General features: G+C 52.8%; 1 protein-coding gene across 1 annotated transcript in view; it reads right to left on the reverse strand.

Moving 5' to 3' along the window:
* The window catches only part of PDHB (pyruvate dehydrogenase E1 subunit beta), a 54,702-nt gene that overhangs the window by 24,611 nt on the left and 6,599 nt on the right, over positions 1-23,492 (reverse strand). Inside the window, exons 3-9 of the mRNA XM_075320669.1 lie at positions 21,143-21,250; positions 20,162-20,224; positions 18,171-18,206; positions 17,775-18,060; positions 17,587-17,697; positions 10,732-10,823; positions 7,124-7,265 (exon numbers count right to left, since the gene is read on the reverse strand). Of these exons, the coding sequence (XP_075176784.1) occupies positions 7,124-7,265; positions 10,732-10,823; positions 17,587-17,697; positions 17,775-18,060; positions 18,171-18,206; positions 20,162-20,224; positions 21,143-21,250 (838 nt within the window). The remainder of the gene's footprint in view (positions 1-7,123; positions 7,266-10,731; positions 10,824-17,586; positions 17,698-17,774; positions 18,061-18,170; positions 18,207-20,161; positions 20,225-21,142; positions 21,251-23,492) is intronic.

A 23,492-nucleotide genomic window follows, 5' to 3' on the forward strand; every position in this document is an offset into this window, starting at 1 on the left:
CCCACTTCACCCAGAGCCCTAAGGGGGATGGGGAAGGATGCAGCATGTGGGCTCCAGCCTCTGTACCCGCAATGGGTACCTCAACCTTAACAGACACCGCCGACAAAAGTGGGGTGAGAAGGGAGCATGCTGGGGGCCCCATATGGGCCCTCTTTTCTTCCATCCGACATAGTCAGCAGCTGCTGCTGACTAAACAGTGGAGCTATGCGTGTATGTGTGCCTCCTTCGCACAAAGCATGAAAACTGAGGAGCCCGTGATCCCACGGGGGGTGTATAGGCAGTAGGGGAGGGGCCTTACACTTTTCAGTGTAATACTTTGTGTGGCCTCCGGAGGCAGTAGCTATACACCCAATTGTCTGGGTCTCCCAATAGAGCGACAAAGAAAAGGAATTTACGGTAAGTAAACAAAATTCCCTTCTTCTTTGTCGCTCCATTGGGAGACCCAGACAATTGGGACGTCCAAAAGCAGTCCCTGGGTGGGTAAAAGAATACCTCGATAAAAGAGCCGAAAAACGGCCCCCTCTTACAGGTGGGCAACTGCCGCCTGAAGGACTCGCCTACCTAGGCTGGCATCTGCCGAATCATCGGTATGCACCTGATAGTGTTTCGTGAAAGTGTGCAGACTCGACCATGTAGCCTCCTGACACACCTGCCGAGCCGTAGCCTGGTGTCACAATGCCCAGGACACCGACGGCTCTGGTAGAATGGGCCTTCAGCCCTGCAGGAATCGGAAGCCCAAAAGAACGGTAAGCTTCAAGAATCGGTTCCTTGATTCACCGAGCCAAGGTTGACTTGAAAACCTGAAATCCCTTACTCTGGTCCGCGATAAGGACAAGAGCGCATCAGACCGGCGCAGGGGCGCCGTGCGAGAAATGTAGAGCCGGAGTGCTCTCACCAGATCTAATAAATGCAAATCCTTTTCACATTGGTGAACTGGTTGCGGACCCCAAGAGGGTAAGACGAAACGGGAATACCTTAGGGAGAAAGTCCGGGACCGGACGTAGAACCACCCTATCCTGGTGAAACACCAGGAAGGGGCTTCGCATGACAGCGCTGCCAGCTGAGATACTCTTCTGAGTGATGTGACTGCCACTAGGAAGGCCACCCTTTGCAAGGCAAATGGCCAGGGAGTAAAACCCTGATCAGAGCACCAGGATAAGAAGATCCTCCAAGTCCTGTGATAGATCTTGGAGGACGTTGGTTTCCTGGCCTGTCTCATGGTGGCAATGACATCTGGAGATATCCCTGATGACGCTAGGAGCCACCACACAGTGAGGATTAGAGCCGTAGAATTCAGAAGGAAATATGGCCCTTAAGGCAGCAAGTCTGGTCGGTCTGGGAGAGTCCACGGTTGACCCACCGTGAGGTGCCACAGATCCGGGTACCACGATCACCTCGGCCAGTCTGGAGCAACGAGGATGGCGCGGCGACAGTCTGACCTGATCTTGCGTAACACTCTGGGCAGTAGTGCCAGAGGAGGACATACATAAGGCAGTCGAAACTGCGACCAGTCGTGAACTAGCGCGTCTGCCGCCAGAGCTCTGTGATCCTTGGACCGAGCCATGAATGCCGGGACTTTGTTGTAGTGCTGAGACGCCATTAGATCGACGTCCGGCGTTCCCTAACGGCAACAGATCTCTAGAAACACGTGCGGGTGAAGACCATTCCCCTGCGTCCATGCCCTGGCGACTGAGAAAAATCTGCTTCCCAGTTTTCTACGCCCGGGATGTGAACTGCGGAGATGTTGGAGGCTGTGGCTTCCGCCCACAGCCGAATCCGCCGAACTGCTCGGAAGGCTTGATGACTGCGTGTGCCGCCCTGGTGGTTGATGTACGCAACTGCCTTGGCGTTGTCCGACTGAATTTGGATCTGCCTGCCGTCCAGCTACCGCTGGAACACCCTTAGGGCTAGATCCACTGCCATTATCTCCAGAACATTGAACCGAGGGGAGGACTCTGTTGGAGTCCAGGTTCCCTGAGCCGAGTGGTGGAGGAAGACCGTTCCCCACCCTGACAGACTCGCGTCCGTCGTGACCCCAGCCCCGGCTGGGGGCCGGAAGGATTGTTCCTTCGCCCAGGAAGTGGAAAGAAGACACCACTGAAGAGAGGTTTTGCTGCAAGGGAAAGAGAGACGTTCTTGTCTAGGGACGTCGACCTCCTGTCCCATTTGCGGTGTCCGATAGAATCGGACGCAGACGAAACTGCGCAAGGGAACTGCCTCCCTTGCTGCCACCATCTTCCTGGGACAGTGCATGAGGCGCCTCAAGGGGTGACTGGGCCCGAAGGAGAGATTGCACCCCTGTCTGTAGTGAACGCTGACTATGCAGCGGAAGCTTCACTATCGCTGAGAGAGTATAATACTCCATCCCGAGATAAGTCAGTGATTGGTTCGGTGTCAGTTTTGACCTTGGAATATTAATGATCCACCCGAACCCCTGGAGAGTCTCCAGAGCAATGGTCAGGCTGTGTTGACATGCCACCCAGGAGGGTGTCTTGACTAGAGGATCGTCTAGGTAAGTGAACACCGAGTGGCCCTGTAGGACCACCACCACTGCTGCCATGACCTTGGTGAAGACCCGTGGGGCTGTCGCCAGGCCGAATGGCAGTGCCACGAACTGAAAGTGTTCATCCCTGATGGCGAAACGCAGAAAGCGTTGAAGCTCGGGTGCGATCGGCACATGGAGATAAGCATCCTTGATGTCAATTGATGCTAGGAAGTCTCCTTGTGACATCGAGGCTTCAGAGTGTCCACCGCCTGAAAAAGTGCATCGGCTCACTCGGGGGGCGGAGATGTTCTGAAGAAACGAGTCTGAGGACGAGAGCAGAGCTGTATCCTGTAACCGTGAGACAGAATGTCTCTCACCCATCGGTCTTGGACTGGGGCAAGGACGAGACTGTCTAGTAACTTCATCCAATTGCTCGCCAAACAAACGGTCGCCAGAAAATGGCAAACCAGTTAAGAACTTCTTGGAAGCAGAGCCTGCCTTCCATTCACGTAGCCACATGGCCCTGCAGACTGCCACTGAATTGGTTGATGCTACCGCTGTACGGCTCGCAGAGTCCAGGAACGGCGTTCATGGCGTAGAACGAAAAAACCTACGCCTGAGAAGTGAAGGACACAACCTGCGTGGCAGATGTATGTGCAACCGAAATAATCTCAGCCAGAGAAGCTGAGATAGCTTGGAGTGCCCTCACGGCTGCGAAGGCTGGAGCAAAAGATGCGACTATGGCTTCATAGATGGATTTCATCATAAGCGTTATTTGCCTGTCAGTGGCATTCGTGAGAGATGGACATCTGCCCCTAATACTACGGATCTAGCCGCCAGCCTAGAGACTGGAGGATCCACCCTGTGACACTGAGCCCAACCCTTAAGCCCGTCAGGGGGGAAAAGGGTAACGCGTGTCAATAAGGCGCTTAGTAAGCGCTTGTCCGTCAAGTTCTGTGCTACTGGACGGCCCCTCTGGAGTTAGAGTGATCGAAAACACGCACTCCTGATGAATTCGGGGAAGGTTCCCAGCGGGCCCGCTTAGCCTATCATAGGCCGCGGTCCGTGACGGAGTTCTCACCGTGGGATCTGGGTGTTACCCCAGGATGTTGTACCGACCCAGAGGGACCCGGGAGCGATGAACTCACAGCTCCCTGGCCCTGTGGTATCGGTCTGGACTGCAAGGCTTCCAGTATCTTAGCAGACCCCCTGTCCATAGACAGAGTCCTGTGATGTGAAAGCTATTCAGAGATTTGCTGATTCCATCATGCAAACTCTGTCGCTGTCATCTGTTCAGTGCCTGTAATATAACCGCACAAGAGGTACCGGTTGTAAAATAAGCCAGTGCCTTGGCACCCTTACTCTTTAAGAGCAGACAACAGCATGTCGTCCGCAGAGTAATCAGTGAGGGTATACAGCCAACAACAAATAATGCTGCCGAACAGTGAGATCATATACCATATAAATAAACATATAGATATATATACACTGCGGCACCAAGGGGGGGACAGCACCTGAAAAACTGGTGCCCCCCAGTGCTCAGTGAGGGGGAAGGAGGATACCAACGTATGCTCCAGCCCTCCCTGCCGACGTCCAGTCGGCCGTCCCGTCGTTACCCCTGACTGGCAGGCCCGAGAACGGGAGTATATGGCACTAGGCCGTAAGAGCCGGGGACTAAACTTAAAAACGCGGCCGGCAAACATGGCGCGGTCGGCGCGGTAGTCCCAGTCTCACAAACCAGTCAGCAACCGCTGCGGCGTTTGTAACACAGATGCTGCATGCACCGTCCCTCAGGGGACACAGTACCTTATGATGCAGGGCTCTGTCCCTGTAGTCACAAAAGTGCGGGATTCTGGTGGCCTATAGTGATCAGTGAGGGGGGGCGGAGGACAGCGAGGTGCGCTCCAGCCCTCACTGTCGGCATCATACCGACCGTCCCGCCTTTCTCCCTGACTGGCAGGCTCAGGGGCGGGAGTTTAACACACTAGGCCGCAAAAGCCGGGGACTAAAGTAAAAACCGCGGCCGGCAAACAGGCACGGTCGGCGCGGTAGTCCCAGACAAAAAAAAAATCCAGACCGCAGTCACAGCTGCGTCTGAGGCCAAGGTGCTTCATGCACCATCCCAACGGGGACACAGAGTACCTGTAGATGCAGGGCCATGTCCCTGACGATACTCCGTCTCCTGTCCGGCAGATTCCCCCAGGGGCTGCGGATGTGGCTTGTGGCCACCAGATTCCCTGCCCCGGGTCTCCCTCAGCTGCAGCCAGAAGTTGCTGAAAACATGGCTGACTGCGTTCTCTGAGGAGGAGGGAGGCGTGGGCGTAGTCACAAAAAGTGCGGGAATCTGGTGCCCCAGCGTGAGTAGTGAGGGGGGCGGAGGACAGCTCAGTGTACTCCAGCCTTCACTGTCGGCGTCACACCGACCGTCCCGCCCTTTTCCCTGACTGGCAGGCCTGGGGGCGGGAGAATCCCATACTAGGCCGCAAAAGCCGGGGACTAAAGTTAAAACCGCGGGCGGCCGGCAGTGCACGGTCGGCGCGGTAGTCCCGGACCCATACCCACGCCGCAGTCGCTGCAGCGTCTGGGCCTAAGGTGCTTTATGCGCCGTCCCAACGGGGACACAGAGTACCTGTGGATGCAGGGCCATGTCCCTGATGATACTCCGTCTCCTGTCCGGCAGATTCCCCCAGGGGCTGCGGAGGGAGACCGGTCCCAGTGTCTGGATGACCGGATAGGATCCCACTTCTCCCAGAGCCCCTAAGGGATGGGGAAGGAAAACAGCATGTGGCTCCAGCCTTTGTACCCGCAATGGGTACCTCAACCTTAACAGCACCGCCGACTCAGAGTGGGGTGAGAAGGGAGCATGCTGGGGGCCTTGTTATGGGCCCTCTTTTCTTCCATCCGATATAGTCAGCAGCTGCTGCTGACTAAAACGTGGAGCTTGCGTGAATGTGTGCCTCCTTCCACACAAAGCATAAAACTGAGGAGCCCGTGATGCACGGGAGGGTGTATAGCAGAGGGGAGGGGTTACACTTTTTAAAGTGTAATACTTTGTGTGGCCTCCGGAGGCAGAAGCTATACACCCAATTATCTGGGTCTCCCAATGGAGCGACAAAGAAAAGTAGATGTTGCTTGGATAGACAGTCCGGGGTGGAACAGGAAAGCAGAGAACCAGGAGGAACCCATGAAACACGGGAAGAACATACAAACTACTGGCAGAGGAATCCTTGGAAGGATTTGAACCCAGGACCCCAATGTTGCAAAGCAACATTGCTAACCACTGAGCTACTTGTATAGCAACATAGCTAACCACTGAGCCACTATGGCCAGTGTCACACATCCGGCATTTCGCCACTTTGCCGGATGCTGTCATGTGACTGGAGCTTGCCGCAATGCCATTGTACTGTATTGCACTGTACTGAAGTGTGACGGATCAGGCAAAGCGGCGAAATGCCAGACGTGTGACACTGGCCTAACCACTCAGCTACCTTTCTAGCAACAGTGCAAGCCATTGTGCTATAAGAGGTTGCCAAGACTCAATGTGCGCGTCCGAAGCCAGCGAGTGAACACCCAGAAAAGAAGCCTGCCACAATGCGTGCAGCATAGAATGAGCGACGGGGACGTCGCTCATATGACTCCATGGTATCACGCCCACAGGGTGGTGATAAACACAGAAAGCATGCAGACATCCATAGGGCAAGGTGCCGCCCATGTGGTCAGAAGCTCTCTAATTTACATAGGAAATATGAAGGTAATAACATTTTTATTACTTTCATATTATACAATTTTGCAACAAGGATGGGTAGGGAGGTGTAATTAGGGCACACATGCGTCTGCTGATAGGTCAGAACGCATATTCTAGGTGACTGGTTCCTTTTTTTTTTTTTTTTTTTAAAAACACACACACACACACACACACACACACACACCTTATAAACATCCCTGGGTGCTCCTGATTCTGTCACCTTTTTTCCCCCCCATTTTGCGCTGAGTTTCTCCATTGCAGAGATATTCACGTTTATTACCTTTAGAGCTCAGTATTTGAAATCTTTGCTTGTAGACCAACAGGGCGTTTCCTCAGTCTTCTCTGGGGTTGTGCGCTTCCACCCTTCCCTCCCAATCACAGCTCAGAAGTGTCTGAGACTGATGGATCAGCGGCGTCTGGGGAGGAAGGGGGTGAAAGCGCACGACCCAGAGAGGAATGAAGAAACACAAAGTTGATTTGTAAGCGGAGATTTCACATACTGCGCTCCAACAGTAACAAACATGAATAAATGCAATGTAGCGACAAAAAAAAAAAAAAAAAAAAGTCAGAATCAGGGGAGCTCAGCGGGATTTTTAAAACACATTTAACTCAATAAGTGACAGATTTTATTTAAAAGATGGTGGGTAGAAATCTGCATTTGGGCAACTACTCAGAAACTTCTGTCTAGTCACCAGCAATAAGCTTGTCAGATTATTTTTCCTGTAATGCCACCCCAGGGAAAATAAAATAAGCATTACATAGTTCCCATTAAAGTCAATGGACAACTTGTCTAATCCATAGATAGGCTTTGTAGGTGCAGTTTTCTTCTAGACCAGTAATAACTCATCTCTAACAACAATATGGGTTTCTGAATTAATAATATCACAAGTTACCTTCCATGATCTTAGCGCAGATTTCAGCTCCAACCCCGAATTGTGGCCACCCGCCTTCTACAGTCACTAGATGGTTTGTCTTCACAACACTGGCTTCAACGGTTTCGGTGTCCATTGGCCGGATGGTGCGGAGATTGATCACCTTTTTAGAAAACATCAGTTTATAGGGAACCAAAACATCAGGATTTTCGTGTATAAGGTGCAGCCAATGCATCACTATCATGCACATTGTGTACATACCATCAGGGGTATCTCGGGTGTTTAGTCAGTGAAATCCAACTTTATAAAGTTTGAAAATTCGTGCACTTTTTGATTGGCGTGTGCACCCCTCTCCTAATGTCCGGGCGGGTTACGGACGTTTATCCCCGCGCCGCCTGTTCCTCCCTCTCACTGGCCGTATGTAAATTTCTCTCTTCAGAAACATGGCGTCGGCGTTGGTACCTGCGCATAGCGCTTATCTCCGGCGCCATGTTTCTGAAGCCCACTGTACTTCGTATTTTGCAGGAGAGGGCGGCGCATGCGCCGTCGCTTCTTCAGATCCCGTTGTGACCGCGGGAGCGCACGTGGTCACAACAGGACTGGAGAACAGGTGATGAGAGGACGCGATTAGCTGCAATCGCGTCCTCTCATCAGCTGTTCATACGGCCAGTGAGAGGGAGGAACAGGCTGCGGGGGATGGGGGGGACGGGGATACATGTGCATAACCCGCCCGGACATTAGGAGAGAGGTGCACACGTCAATCAAAAAGTACATGAATTTTCAAACTTTATAAAGTTGGATTTCACTGACTAAACAGCCGAGCTGCACCCGGATGGTATGTACACAATGTGCCTGATAGTGCCAGCACTGCACCTTATATAGGGAAATGCTGATGTTTGGTTCCCTTTAATGCAGGGGTGGGGAACCTTTTTTCTGTCGGGGGCCATTTGGAAATTTCTACCAACCTTCGGGGGCCGCACAAAATTATCAATGTTTAAATGACCCTGCTATATTGGGTGAAGCAATTAATTAACTGGGGGCATGGGGCTGGGGGCACAGACACCACACGCGGGGCTGGGGGCACAGACACCACACGCGGGGCTGGGGGCACAGACACCACTGTGGGGAAGGCACAGACATCACTGGGGGGGGGAGGCACAGACATCACTGGGGGGGGGAGGCACAGACATCACTGGGGGGGGGAGGCACAGACATCACTGGGGGGGGGAGGCACAGACATCACTGGGGGGGGGAGGCACAGACATCACTGGGGGGGGGAGGCACAGACATCACTGGGGGGGGGAGGCACAGACATCACTGGGGGGGGGGAGGCACAGACATCACTGGGGGGGGGAGGCACAGACATCACTGGGGGGGGAGGCACAGACATCACTGGGGGGGGAGGCACAGACATCACTGGGGGGGGAGGCACAGACATCACTGGGGGGGGAGGCACAGACATCACTGGGGGGGGAGGCACAGACATCACTGGGGGGGGAGGCACAGACATCACTGGGGGGGGAGGCACAGACATCACTGGGGGGGAGGCACAGACATCACTGGGGGGGCTGCACACACGACTGGGGGGGGCTGCACACACGACTGGGGGGGGCCTGCACACACGACTGGGGGGGCCTGCACACACGACTGGGGGGGCCTGCACACACGACTGGGGGGGCCTGCACACACGACTGGGGGGGCCTGCACACACGACTGGGGGGGCCTGCACACACGACTGGGGGGGGCTGCACACACGACTGGGGGGGGCTGCACACACGACTGGGGGGGGCTGCACACACGACTGGGGGGGGCTGCACACACGACTGGGGGGGGCTGCACACACGACTGGGGGGGGCTGCACACACGACTGGGGGGGGCTGCACACACGACTGGGGGGGGCTGCACACACGACTGGGGGGGGGCTGCACACACGACTGGGGGGGGCTGCACACACGACTGGGGGGGCTGCACACACGACTGGGGGGGGCTGCACACACGACTGGGGGGGGCTGCACACACGACTGGGGGGGGCTGCACACACGACTGGGGGGGGCTGCACACACGACTGGGGGGGGCTGCACACACGACTGGGGGGGGCTGCACACACGACTGGGGGGGGCTGCACACACGACTGGGGGGGGCTGCACACACGACTGGGGGGGGCTGCACACACGACTGGGGGGGGCTGCACACACGACTGGGGGGGGCTGCACACACGACTGGGGGGGGCTGCACACACGACTGGGGGGGCTGCACACACGACTGGGGGGGCTGCACACACGACTGGGGGGGGCTGCACACACGACTGGGGGGGGCTGCACACACGACTGGGGGGGGCTGCACACACGACTGGGGGGGCTGCACACACGACTGGGGGGGCTGCACACACGACTGGGGGGGCTGCACACACGACTGGGGGGCTGCACACACGACTGGGGGGGCTGCACACAGGACTGGGGGGGGTGCACACAGGACTGGGGGGGTGCACACAGGACTGGGGGGTGCACACAGGACTGGGTGATGGGCTGCACATAGGATTGTGTGGGAGTGCACATAGGACATTGGGGGGCTGCACACAGGACTGGGGGAGGGGTGCACACAGGATTGGGGGGGTGCAAACAGGACTACTGGGTGATGGGCTGCACACAGGACATTGGGGGGCTGCACACAGGACTGGGGGAGGGGTGCACACAGGACATTGGGGGCCACACTGCGCTGAGAGTTTCATGCAACTCTGGGGGAGAGGGTTTACAGAACTGGTGTGGGGAGGCACAAAGCATTGGGCAGGGCACATAGCAGCAGAGGGTCGGCGCTGGACTCACAGCAGCATTGCACTCACATCACCGGAGTGCAGGAGCCGGACACACTGCATCAGAAGGAGAAGGCAGGCACTGATCTCCGGAGGGCAGGGGGCGGACACACAAGGCTAGAAGCTGTGAGGCTGCTGTGGACCCGCCCACAATTTGCACTGGCCGACGGGAGAACACATTGCAGCACAAACAGCAATGTGTGGATTTAAAGGGCCGGCGGCAGCAAGACCGCAGTGACAGCACCAGCACTGCCTCCCCCGGGAATCTGCCCGGGGGCCACATAAAAGGTCATGGCGGGCCGCATGCGGCCCGCGGGCCGGAGGTTCCCCACCCCTGCTTTAATGCATTGGCAATTATAGGAACCTGTCAGGACGATTCTACCAATGAGACTTGTGGTCTGGCAGCATGGCTCAGAGCCACAATGAAATAGATATCCTTTGTAGTAATCTGAGGCACCAGCGTTGGAAAATGCAATTTTAAAGCTAAATGCAAATTAGCCTAGATATGCATCAGGGGCGTGTCAATGTACTTAGAATGCATTAACACACCCCCAATGCACTTCCAAGCTAATATGCATGAAGCTTGATTTCTCAGCGCTGGCAGATCTGATTTTTTATAAAACACGGGTATCATTAATTATTGTAATAGTTTATAACAGTAGTTTGATTGGTAAAATGGTCTTGATGGGTCCCTTTAAGAATGCATGTTTTGATACAGGAATGTACAAAAAAAATGCTTTAACACAGATGATCTTATGAGGTTCTTGAATTCACCTGAACACAAGCTATTAAGGTGCCTGTATAAATATATACCACTTACCTCACAATCAATGCCCTCCTTGGACAGCACGTTTGCAGCCTCTAAGCAATGTCCCACGGATCGTGAATGGGAGACCACAGTGATCTGACTGCCTGTATGGGGAGAGCGGGGATAAATTACACACCGTACCAGCACACGGAGCCCGTCTGATCACTACAGAGGAGTCTGATGATGGGAGTCAGAAATATCAGTTTATGTTGGGAGAATCAAAATACTATCTGCAATCTAATAGACCAAAAAGAGAAGGTGCAGCTGTAAAGACTGAACCCCACATGTACCACGTCCGTCCCCTCCGCAGCCGAGATGTCCGAGCCGCGCTAGGGTCAGAACAAAGAATTTCCTTAAGGGTACGGTTCCACTTGCATTTTGCACAGACAAGTGCAATCTGATAAAAAAAAAGAGAATTTTGTTACTTACCGTAAATTCTTTTTCTTATAGTTCCGTATTGGGAGACCCAGACCATGGATGTTTAGCTTCTGCCTCCGGACACACAAAATACTACACTTAAAAGTGTAGCCCCTCCCTCTGAGCTTATACACCCCCTGGTGAGCCAGTCCTAGCCAGTTTAGTGCAAAAGCTGAAGGAGAATAGCCACCCACAAGTAAAAACAGAGCAAGAACCGGAACAACCGGAGCCTCTGTCCACGACAACAGCCGGTGATAACACGCGGAGCAAGAAATTGCCAACAGGCAACAGGGAGGGAGCTGGGTCTCCCAATACGGAACTATAAGAAAAAGAATTTACGGTAAGTAAACAAAATTCTCTTTTTCTTTATCGTTCCTATGGGAGACCCAGACATTGGGACGTCTCAAAGCAGTCCATGGGTGGGAATAAACAGAAAAAACTAAGAAGTAGGCGGAGCCTAACTTCACAAATGGGCGACAGCCACCTGAAGAATGCGTCTGCCCAAGCTCGCATCTGCCGAAGCATGAGCATGCACTTGGTAGTGCTTCGAGAAGGTATGCAGGCTAGCCCAAGTGGCAGCCTGACAGACTTGTTGAGCCGTAGCCTGGTGCCTGAAAGCCCAAGAGGCACCGACAGCTCTGGTCGAGTGTGCCTTGATCCCCGGCGGGGGAGGCACCTGAGTGCACTGGTAGGCGTCCGAAATGGTCAACCTAATCCAACGGGCTAAGGTCGGCTTAGAAGCAGAGAGGCCCTTGCGCCGGCCTGTGGTTAGCACAAAAAGAGAAGTGCAGCGCCTAAGAGCAGCGGTGCGAGACACATAGATCCGGAGAGCACGCACCAGATCCAGAGTATGCAACGCTTTTTCAAAGCGATGAACAGGAGCCGGACAAAAGGAAGGTAGGGTAATGTCCTGGTTAAGGTGGAAAGGAGAAACCACCTTAGGAAGAAAGTCCGGAGTCGGACGGAGAACCACCTTGTCTTGATGAAAAACCAAAAAAGGTGACTCCAAAGAGAGCGCAAACAAATCAGAGACTCCCCTGAGGGAAGTTATGGCCACTAGAAAGACCACTTTCTGTGAAACACGAGACAAAGAAACCTCCCTAAGAGGCTCAAAGGGGGGTTTCTGCAAAACCGTGAGAACCAAATTGAGGTCCCAGGGATCCAAGGGCCGCCGGAAAGGCGGAATGATGTGAGACGCGCCCTGCATAAAGGTGCGCACCTGAGCCAGCCGAGCGAGACGCCGCTGGAACAGCACTGACAGAGCCGAGACCTGTCCCTTGAGAGGGTTGAGGGACAGTCCCAGCTGCAGACCGGACTGTAGAAAGGACAGAAGGGTCGGCAAGGAGAATGGCCAAGGAGAATGGCCGGAAGAGCGACACCAGGACAGGAAAATTTTCCAAGTCCTGTGATAGATCTTGGCGGAGGAAGACTTACGGGCCCGAGTCATAGTGGAGATGACTTCAGGAGGAATAGCAGAAGCCGTCAAGATCCAGGACTCAAGAGCCACGCCGTCAATTTGAGAGCCGCAGAATTCAGGTGGAAAAACGTACCTTGCGAGAGAAGGTCTGGACGGTCCGGGAGATGCCACGGCATCTCTACGGACAGATGGAGCAGGTCTGGGTACCAAGCTCGCCTGGGCCAGTCCGGTGCAATGAGGATGACTCGACGACCCTCCATTCTGATCTTGCGCAGGACTCTGGGCAAGAGAGCTAGAGGGGGAAACACGTAGGACAGACGAAACTGGGACCAGTCTTGAACCAGAGCGTCCGCTGCGAAGGCCTGAGGATCGTGGGAGCGAGCCACGTAAACCGGAACCTTGTTGTTGTGACAGGATGCCATTAGATCCACGTCCGGAGTGCCCCACTTGCGGCAGATTGACTGAAACACTGCCGGGTGCAGGGACCACTCGCCACCGTCCACGGTTTGACGGCTGAGATAATCTGCCTCCCAGTTTTCTACGCCTGGGATGTGGACTACGGATATGGTGGACTTGGAGTCCTCCGCCCATTGAAGGATGCGTTGGACCTCCAACATTGCTAGGCGGCTGCGTGTCCCGCCTTGGTGATTGATGTAGGCAACCGCTGTCGCGTTGTCTGACTGGACTCGAATGTGCCTGGCCGCCAACAGGTGGTGAAAGGCTAGGAGAGCTAGAAGCACAGCTCTGGTTTCCAGCACATTGATCGAGAAGGCTGACTCGGACGGAGTCCAAGTGCCCTGTGCTCGGTGGTGGAGATACACCGCTCCCCAGCTGGATAGGCTGGCTTCCGTGGTGAGAATCACCCAGGACGGGGCCAGGAAGGAGCGTCCCTGAGACAGAGAGAGGGGCCGAAGCCACCACTGAAGAGAGCTCCTGGTCTGTGGTGACAGAGCCACTAACCTGTGCAAGGAGGAAGGCCGCTTGTCCCAACAGCGGAGAATGTCCAGCTGCAGAGGACGCAGATGGAACTGGGCAAAGGGAACAGCCTCCATTGACGCCACCATTTGACCCAGCACCTGCATCAGGCGCCTGAGGGAATAACGGCGGGGTCTCCGCAGAGAGCGCACCGCCAGTTGGAGTTACTGCTGTTTGACTAATGGCAACTTCACAAGTGCCGGCAAAGTCTCGAACTGCATCCCTAGGTATGTGAGACTCTGGGTCGGAGTCAGAGTGGATTTGGGAAGATTGACAAGCCACCCGAACTGGGCTAGAGTGGCGAGAGTGAGCGAGACACTCCGCTGACAGTCCACGCTGGACGACGCCTTGACCAGGTGGTCGTCCAGGTAAGGAATCACTGCCAACCCTTGTAGGTGCAGGACCGCAATCAATCACTGCTGCCATGACCTTGGTGAATACCCGAGGAGCTGTGGCCAACCCGAAAGGAAGAGCCACGAATTGGAAATGATCTTCTCAGATTGCAAAACGTAGCCAACGCTGGTGTGAAACTGCGATTGGCACATGCAGATAGGCATCTCTGATGTCGATGGACGCCAGGAAATCTCCTTGGGTCATTGAGGCAATGACCGATCGCAGAGAAAATGCCGCACCTGAACATGCTTGTTGAGAAGCTTGAGATCCAGGATGGGCCGGAAGGAACAGTCCTTTTTGGGGACTAGGAAGAGATTTGAGTAGAAACCTCTGAACAGTTCCCGTGCGGGAACCGGTACAATTACTCCGTTGGCCTGCAAGGATGCCACAGCCTGTGAGAAGGCGGCGGCCTTGGAGCAGGGGGGAGTTGAGAGAAAAAATCTGTTTGGTGGGCTGGAAGAGAATTCTATCCTGTAGCCGTGGGAGATGATATCCCTTACCCACTGATCGGAGACGTGTTGAAACCACGCGTCGCCAAAGTGGGAGAGCCTGCCACCGACTAAGGACGTTGCTGGCGCGGACAGATAGTCAAGAGGAGGCTGCCTTAGTGGCAGCAGCTCCTGCGGTCTTCTGTGGACGCGCTTTTGGGCGCCAGTTGGATTTCTGATCCTTGGCTGAGTTAGTGGACGAGGCCGAGGGCTTAGAGGATGACCAGTTGGAGGAACGAAAGGAACGAAACCTCGACTGATTCCTACCCTGGACAGGTTTCCTGGTTTTGGTTTGTGGCATGGAAGTACTCTTCCCGCCAGTAGCTTCCTTAATAATTTCATCCAGCTGTTCCCCGAACAGTCGGGACCCAGCAAAAGGGAGCCCAGCAAGGTACTTCTTTGAAGAAGCATCTGCCTTCCACTCTCGAAGCCACAAGATCCTGCGGATAGCGAGGGAATTAGCCGAAGCCACCGCAGTGCGGTGAGAAGCCTCCAGCATGGCAGACATGGCGTAGGATGAAAAGCTGAAGCTTGGGAAGTTAAGGCAACCATTTCGGGCATAGATTCCCTGGCGAGGGAATGCATCTCCTCTAAAGAAGCAGAGATGGCTTTGAGAGCCCACACTGCTGCAAAAGTCGGGGAAAACGAGGCCCCCGCTGCTTCATATACGGATTTGGCCAGAAGGTCAATCTGGCGGTCAGTGGAATCCTTAAGAGAGGTGCCATCAGCCACAGATACAACTGTCCGGGCTGAGAGTCTAGACACCGGAGGGTCTACCTTTGGGGAATGAGCCCACTCTTTGACCACCTCAGGTGGAAAAGGAAAACGGTCATCAGAGCTACGCTTTGGGAAGCGTTTGTCAGGACAGGCCCTGGGCTTGGTCACAGCGGCCTGAAAACTGGAGTGGTTAAGAACACACTCTTTGCGCTCTTAGGCGAGGTAAACTGGTGCTTTTCTGCCAGAGAGGCTTGTTCCTCTGATACTGGCGGATTGAGATCCAGTACTGAATTAATGGACGCAACCAAATCACTAACATCTGAGTCACTTTCGGACAGATCAATGGGGCACATGGAGGTAGCCTCCGAGCCCCCCGTAAGGCATCCTCCTCATCCTGCGAGTCAGCCTCTGAAACAGAGCCGCGGGACGAGGAAGGGGAGGGAACCCTGCGTCTCTTCTTAGGAGGACGGGGTCTGGGACCAGATGATGAATCCTCTGTGAGCTCCGCTGAGAGAGCCCTAGCAGCAGAGGCACCCTGTGAAGGGGGCTGATGCATGTTCAGCAAAGTCCTGGACAGATGTCCCATGGAGTCAGCAAAAGACTGGGAGATAGACCTAGAAAAGGATTCTACCCAAGCCAGGGGTTCAGCCACAGGGACCGGAGCAGCCTGAGAAACCACTGGGGGTGAGACTCCAGGCTGAGGCACCGCCAGGTTAGAGCAGGCATCACAATGTGGGAATATGCTCGGTTCAGGCAGCAGGAGCTTACATGCAGTGCATACTGAATAAAGCTTTGGGGCCTTGCTCCTCGTGTGAGACATGCTGCTGGAGTGGGGGCTCTGCCAGAGAATGACCCCCAGAGAGTATATACAGAAGGTCCACAACCGGAGACCGGTTGTGGCTTACCAGACCGCTGGAGCGGTGTTGTGTGCCCTCCAGATCCCAAAGCCCGGACCTCCAAGCACAGCACCTCAGCAGGGATGCTGCAGACCAGCGCTGCAATGACTGATCGCAGAAAGAACGCTGAGAAAATGGCCGCAGGAGCGAAGAGAGGGGGCGGGACTTGCTTGAGGAGCGGGATCTGGAGGGCCATAGAGAGCTACAGGGGAGGGGACACACACTGCAGTGGGGAGTGTCCCTCCCCTGTGCAGAACGGCCGCCGGGCGGAGCCGAGCCTGTCCCTCTGCATGAGTGACATGCGAGGGCAGTGAAACCGAAACTAGGCTACCGGCGAAGCCGGGGCCTAAATTTGAGCGGCGCGGCCGGCGCGCAGGCACCATCGGCGCGGTTCTCAGGCGACAGATAGAGAACCCGCCAGAAATGTCAGAAAACACACTCAGCACACTCTCCCACAACAATAAAGCACAGGGACCCCGAAAAGTAAACGTCACAGGTACTTAGCTTGCTGAGACGCAGGGTTCCAAGTCCCTGGGGATGAGTCCAGCAGGGTCCTGAAGGGCTGCAGATGGAGACCGGTCTCCTGCCAAGCATGGAGACCGTGCTGGCTCCCACTTCAAGCCAGAGCCCAGGAGGGATGGTGAAGGAGCACGGCATGTAAGGCTCCAGCCTAGGAATCAACCTTACAACACCGCCGACACAGTGGGGTGAGAAGGGACATGCCGGGAGTCCAGACATGGACCCGCTTTTCTTCAAACGCTTTCCAAAAATCAAAGAAATCAGATGAGAGTGCATGTGTGGATGTGTGCCTCCTGAACACAAAGCGATAAACTGGCTACATCTGGTTCTCCATATAAGCTCAGAGGGAGGAGCTACACTTTTAAGTGTAGTACTTTGTGTGTCCTCCGGAGGCAGAAGCTAAACACCCATGGTCTGGGTCTCCCATAGGAACGATAAAGAAACACAGGACTGCACTCACACACGGCATGTGTAAGGGTACGTGCACACGATCAGGAACACTGCGTCCTGGACATGGCGGGTCCTGACCTGCGGGGTCGCGAGTCTCCTCCACAGGAGACCGCGGCTGCCTGTGCCCACAATCAGGGTTCGGGGCGTTGTGGTCTCCTCGCTGTGTTCTCCCTACAGAGGATGTTTGCGACTTGGAAAGCCGCACTGCAGGTCATTTTCGCTGCAGGCCGCGCACACACACAGTGGGCACGGGATTTCTAGAAATCCCATCCACCGTGCTTGTACTGTACAACACAGCGTTTTGGATGCATTAGAAACATGCTGTATCCAAAATGCTATGAACACTGATCATGGGCACATACCCTTTGGGTTCTCATAAAAGTCATCCAAATCCAGTGTTTTCAGCGGGATCGTCCGACCTTAGAAGAATACAAACCATTTGATTTGCAACATTAGCTCTTTTCATTCATCAGGGACATAAGCCACCGCCAGAGGAACTTGGCAGCGACTCTTACAGGGAACACAAACCCTCAGCTATCTCGGCCATGACCCCCATACACAGGAATGACTGGCTTGACTGTGAGCTGTCACTTACCTGGTCGCTCTATCTTTGCCTTTCCAATGGGAATAACAAAGTCTTTAGATAGGACGTCATCAGATAATTCAAAGGGGACCCCGTACATCAGCTCGTTCTCTAGTACGACCACTGGAAGTTACAGGGACAGGTCAGCGTGGAGGCAGAATATCAGCAGAGCAATGGCAGATTAGGAATAGAGAACTCGCCTGGGTTATCATCCCGGATCGCAGCTTTCATTAGACCTCGAGCATCTTCAGCGTTCCAGGGGCTCACCACCTTCAGTCCAGGACAGTGTCCGTACCAGGCCGCGAAGCATTGGGAGTGCTGGGCAGCGACGCCAGCGGACGCGCCATTTGGCCCCCGGAATACAATGGGGACAGGCACGAGCCCCGCCGACATGTAATAGGTTTTAGCAGCAGAGTTAATGACTTGATCGATGGCTTGCATGGAGAAGTTGAAAGTCATGAACTCGCAGATTGGCCTCAACCCGGCCTGTTATACACAGGAAAATTAAATGTATATACCGTATATGTGTATTTTATTTTTACATACACATGATCATTTCCAGCATGTTTCTGATACCACTAAGCTCATGCACTCACCATAGCAGCACCAACAGCGATCCCCGCAAATCCCATCTAGACATGGAGGAAAAAGAAGAATGTATCAACGCTTTTCCAGCAACAGTGCAGTAAAACACTGAGAAAAAAAATAATTTATATCAAGAGAAACCATTAAAATTGTATCATCATCATGTTCATCTACAGCGCAAAATGGGGTCTGTGTTTAGCGCATACTGTCCTCTCACTCAATACCACAGGACAAGCACGCTCCCCCTTATGCCACCCAAATTAAAACTGCTTCAGTGCACAGAGGTCCAACATGTCCAAAAACTTCCCCAATTTTCTCTAACTAGTCATTCAGTGGGCTGGTCCCTTCCATCAGCACTATATGTGCTGGAACTTCCCCCTCACTTCCCAGCATCCATTGCATTTGGCATTATCTTGCTTGCCCTAAACTCAGAGCTCTCCCCTCCGCTGCCGTTGTGCAGTTTGACAGACAGGAGAGTAGAAGTGAAAGCCCCGGCCCTGGCCCTTCCTGTAATCTGCCAGTGTCTTTGTGGATGACACTTTACAACAGGCAGTGGACAGCAACTTAGCCAAAAAGTGAGGCCCAGAGACAAGAAAGATGCGATTTGCTGAAAATGAAAAATGTAATTTCAGGTAAGTTAAGTATATCGTGATTTGGGGCAGGTTTATTGAAATGTCGGAGATGATCGAGTCTCTGGAGACCACACACAATCGTACATACTAAAAAGTGTTAGCCCATATAGTTTTCAGTAAAATGTGGCAAATTCTTGGCAAAAATATCTTCAACAAACCTGCCAGATGTAAAAGTAAAGTCTTAATCTAGGCTGGGAGCACATGCCCAAATATTTGGGTATATTCACACACACACTGGACATTTTTATTTTTTAGCAGCAATTTCAGTTTTATCCTCTGAGAAAACTTCTGACATTTTCTCATCAAATCAGAAGTTTCCTATAAATTGAGACATTTTCAATTAAAACAATTCAATGAGCATTTATTTATAACTAGCTGTAGTACCCGGCATTGCCCGGGATAGTAACCGTCTCTCTGCCTCCTTCCCCAGTCTCTCTGCCTCCTTCCCCAGTCTCTCTGCCTCCTTCCCCAGTCTCTCTGCCTCCTTCCCCAGTCTCTCTGCCTCCTTCCCCAGTCTCTCTGCCTCCTTCCCCAGTCTCTCTGCCTCCTTCCCCAGTCTCTCTGCCTCCTTCCCCAGTCTCTCTGCCTCCTTCCCCAGTCTCTCTGCCTCCTTCCCCAGTCTCTCTGCCTCCTTCCCCAGTCTCTCTGCCTCCTTCCCCAGTCTCTCTGCCTCCTTCCCCAGTCTCTCTGCCTCCTTCCCCAGTCTCTCTGCCTCCTTCCCCAGTCTCTCTGCCTCCTTCCCCAGTCTCTCTGCCTCCTTCCCCAGTCTCTCTGCCTCCTTCCCCAGTCTCTCTGCCTCCTTCCCCGTCTCTCTGCCTCCTTCCCCGTCTCTCTGCCTCCTTCCCCGTCTCTCTGCCTCCTTCCCCGTCTCTCTGCCTCCTTCCCCGTCTCTCTGCCTCCTTGACTGTGTGTGTCTCTCTATAACGATCCCAGTCTGTCTTTCCCTGTCCATCTGTCTGTCTCTTTCCCTGTCTGCCTCTTACTCTGCCTATGTCTGTCTGTATCTCTCTATCCGTCTCTCCACCGACATCTTATTACCTCACACATAAGCTTCTTATACTATTTATTTTGTTCCTATAGCAAACACAGCTCCTATTAATAACCTATAGCTCTCAGCTCCATTGACTTTAATGGAGGCAGATTTTTTTAGAGCGTAACTAAAGAGCGGGGTTAAATTTTCCCGCCAAAACAGTCTATGACGTTCCCTGAGTCACATGAGGCGTCTGTGCAAAATTTCGTAATTGTAAATGTGATGGTGCGGATTCCTTTAGCGGACATACATACACTCAGCTTTATATATTAGATTGTGTAGGGTTTGGAGACAAGCAGTGTCTGATGACCTCACTCCTGTCGTCCTAGAAGCCTCATACCTCTGATATAGGGGTGTCCATAATCCTTTTATCACCGTACTTTTTCCAAAGACCTCTGCTGATCTGAAAAACAATTACGGGAGAAATTCAGTCAGAAATAGATCCAGACAAAGAAGCAATATGGCAGGACGAGAGCGGACCCCGAGCCTCCTGGGGAGGTCACAGGAGGGTTCGTCATGTCCTCCCATCAGGTCTGGCCCCAGCAGCTCGGTCTTATATTATGAGGACCTGCTTGTGCAGCGATGACCAATTGAGACAAGGACTCGGCACCTTTAGAGCGGTCTCCTGTGGTATCTGTCATGAAGAGGTCAGCCGCAGATCCTTGACAAAGGATACCAGCAAAAAATGACTGTTCAAAACAAGCACTGAGTGCATCTACGGCACCTTCCCAACTACATGTTCTCCAGCCATTTCTGTCCCCTCTTCCTCGATTGACAGCTCTGGCTTTGCAATAACCAGAGGATGAAAGATGGAGATGGAAAAGAAAGTAGGTGTGAACGTGAACTTGCAGTTTTGCTAATCACTGCATCAAATGCCTGAGCTTGGTTTGAGCAGACTTTCCTACAAGTTGCAAAGTTTGGACTCCAGAGTGACTCATGAAAGTCCAATTCATGGAGTTTTGTGACCTAGAGACTCCCTCATGCGATGAAAGATTGCCAAGCTTCATGGCACTACAGAAGTGGAGCCTGTACACAAAGCAGTGGACTCTGAAGCTGCTTCTTGGCACCATTTGTGAACAACATCATGGGTCAGTTGTATCCCTATGTAATATAGTATAAATCGATTCACGTGACCCGGTCCATTGCCACATTGGTAATCTATGGCTGATCACACATGCGTCACCCCGCAATGATAAGATGCCAGGTAAAAGACAATTCTCAGGCCTCGTATCCTGCAGCCAGAGATCACGTGACGTGGCCACTGGACCGGGTCAAAGTGGCTTCACTCCACATTTATGAAACAGCATAAATACCCACGCACCTTGTACGCTCCATCATACTGAGCCACTTCCTCCCCCAGCAGAAACACCTTCTCATCTCGTTCCAGCTCTTCATCTAACGCCTGGTTTATGGCATCTCGCACGGTGACCTGCAACAAGAAACAACAGCTGAATGTGCATGAAACCTCTCACATGAGCCTCGCACCGCGCCGTGCACTTTACACACTTTGTGCCCTGTGTGACATTATACATGGTCTGGACGAGCGAAGGCAGAAGATTCAAAACTGTGCTCCAAAATTACACCAAAACCTGTGAAGACATTCAAATGATTGGAGCAGTTGCAGAAATCCTCTACAGGTGATGCCATGCAGCGTTTTTTTGGGGGAGCTTTATCCACTACTTTTACTTCGATGAACTGTCCTGATAGGCCAGCAATGTCTGACCGGCCGGGGTCTGGCACCCCACCGATTAGCTGTTTCCGGTGCCAGCAAGCAACAAGAGATCTCTTCCGATAGCGGCAGCAGCCGGTTACTGCACATCCGCTTCCCATTCAAATCAATAGGAGACAGATGTGCAGTTCCGGCCGCTATCAGAGCGCTGAGCATTTCCGGCAACAAGCTGCTGGCACTGGGAACAGCTGATCAGCAGGGTGCGGGGTGCCGGACCCCGACTGATCACACATTGATGGGCCAAAAATGTAAAAGTAGTGGACTACACACATCTCCAGGTAACACGTTTTTTGGGCCCCTAAACGTGGCAGCAGCGTCTCCGGACTTGTGATCTATCCCAGGGAACCACATTGGTCTCATCATATTTCCCACAATTAATAGGTGTCTGAACAGCCGGGTCTGGGTCCTGCCCCAGTCTATTTTGAGACCCGCTGGTACATGGAGAGGTGAACGAGGGTCCATCCTGATTGGGTACACCTTGTTGCAGTGGGATGGCTTTAACGCTTTTTTGATCAAAAACAGTGTCCACGAAGTCCCCCTTGTTTCATTTACTTACTGCAGGGGATTTGCTAATATTCTTTTTATCTTAGGTCATATCCAAAAGAGTCCAATCAAAATATAAAATTTTAACTGAACTTGGACATCTGCCGTACACTTGTGTCACGTATCGTGTCTCTGACTGATGCGGGATCACACGTCAAGGCCGCATCTTTCTCAGCTGATGATGGCAGGATTATTCAGCCATCATCTGCCTGTCACAGCTGTGGGTGGAGTGAGCTCAGACCACTGCGGCTAATGTTAAAAGCTGCTGTCAATCTCTGACAGTGGAATTTGACACATGCAGGCAGTCATGTTCTATGGCCCCTCGGTGTAAATTCAGACGTAGTAGAGCTGGAATCGTCATGGGACCTCGTGTGGATTACGTTGGACCTGCAGGGGTGTTTTGGAGGTTAATAAAGTGGTGAAAGGGTGTTTTTTTGTATTTAATTTCAAATATAGGATTTTTTGGGTGTTTGTGTTTATTTCTTTTCACTTACAGATTATTAATGGGGGGAGGTGTCTCATAGTTGCCTGCCTCCACTACTAATCTAGGGCTTAGTGGAAGCTGTGAGCTGACATTAACCCCTTATTACCCCTGCACCAGGGCAATCGTAAGAAGCCGGATAAAGTTCTGGGATTGTTGTATCTAATGGATGCAATAGTCCTGTGCAGCTGCAGGATGCTATTTTCTATTTTTAGGGGCAGAGGGGCGCAAAAAAACATGGGTCTCCCCAGCCTGATAATACCAGCCCTCAGTTTGCTAGCTTTATCTTGGATGGGTATCAAAATTAGGGGGGGAAGGGGGGAATTCCACACGTCAATTTTTTTTTAACTTATTTAATTTAAAAAAAAAAAAAAAAAAAAAAAAAAAAAAAGCTGAATGACATTCCTCTTAATTTGATACCCAGCCAAGAAAAGCGCACGTCTGGCAACTGCAGCCTGTAGCTGTGGGCTTTATCTGTGCTGGGCATCAATATGGGGGGACCTCACACCAATTTTTTGTTTAATTTATTTTTACACCATGCCACGATGTAGACCTACAAACCGGGTCACTGACGCGGTTGTAAGGCCCTGTGCCCACGCTGTGTAATTTGATGCAGATTTTGACGCATATTTTCAGAAATCTGCATGTCCATTGTGAAGCCAGCAAAGTCTATGAGAATTCAGAAGTGCTGTGCCCACGTTTATTTTTTCCTTGTGTATTTGGTGCAGAAAAAAAGAAATCTGCACCAAATAAGGGAAAAATACGAAACATGGGCACAGCACTTCTGAATTCTCATAGACCTTGCTGTTTTCACAATGGACATGCAGATTTTGCTCCAGATTTCTAAAAATTTGCGTCAAAATCTGCATCAAAATATGCATCGTGGGCACAGGGCCTTACAACCGCGTCAGTGACTCC

The sequence above is a fragment of the Anomaloglossus baeobatrachus genome, chromosome 8 (genome assembly GCF_048569485.1).
Source record: "Anomaloglossus baeobatrachus isolate aAnoBae1 chromosome 8, aAnoBae1.hap1, whole genome shotgun sequence".
In the NCBI taxonomy this organism is placed as follows: Eukaryota; Metazoa; Chordata; class Amphibia; order Anura; family Aromobatidae; genus Anomaloglossus; species Anomaloglossus baeobatrachus.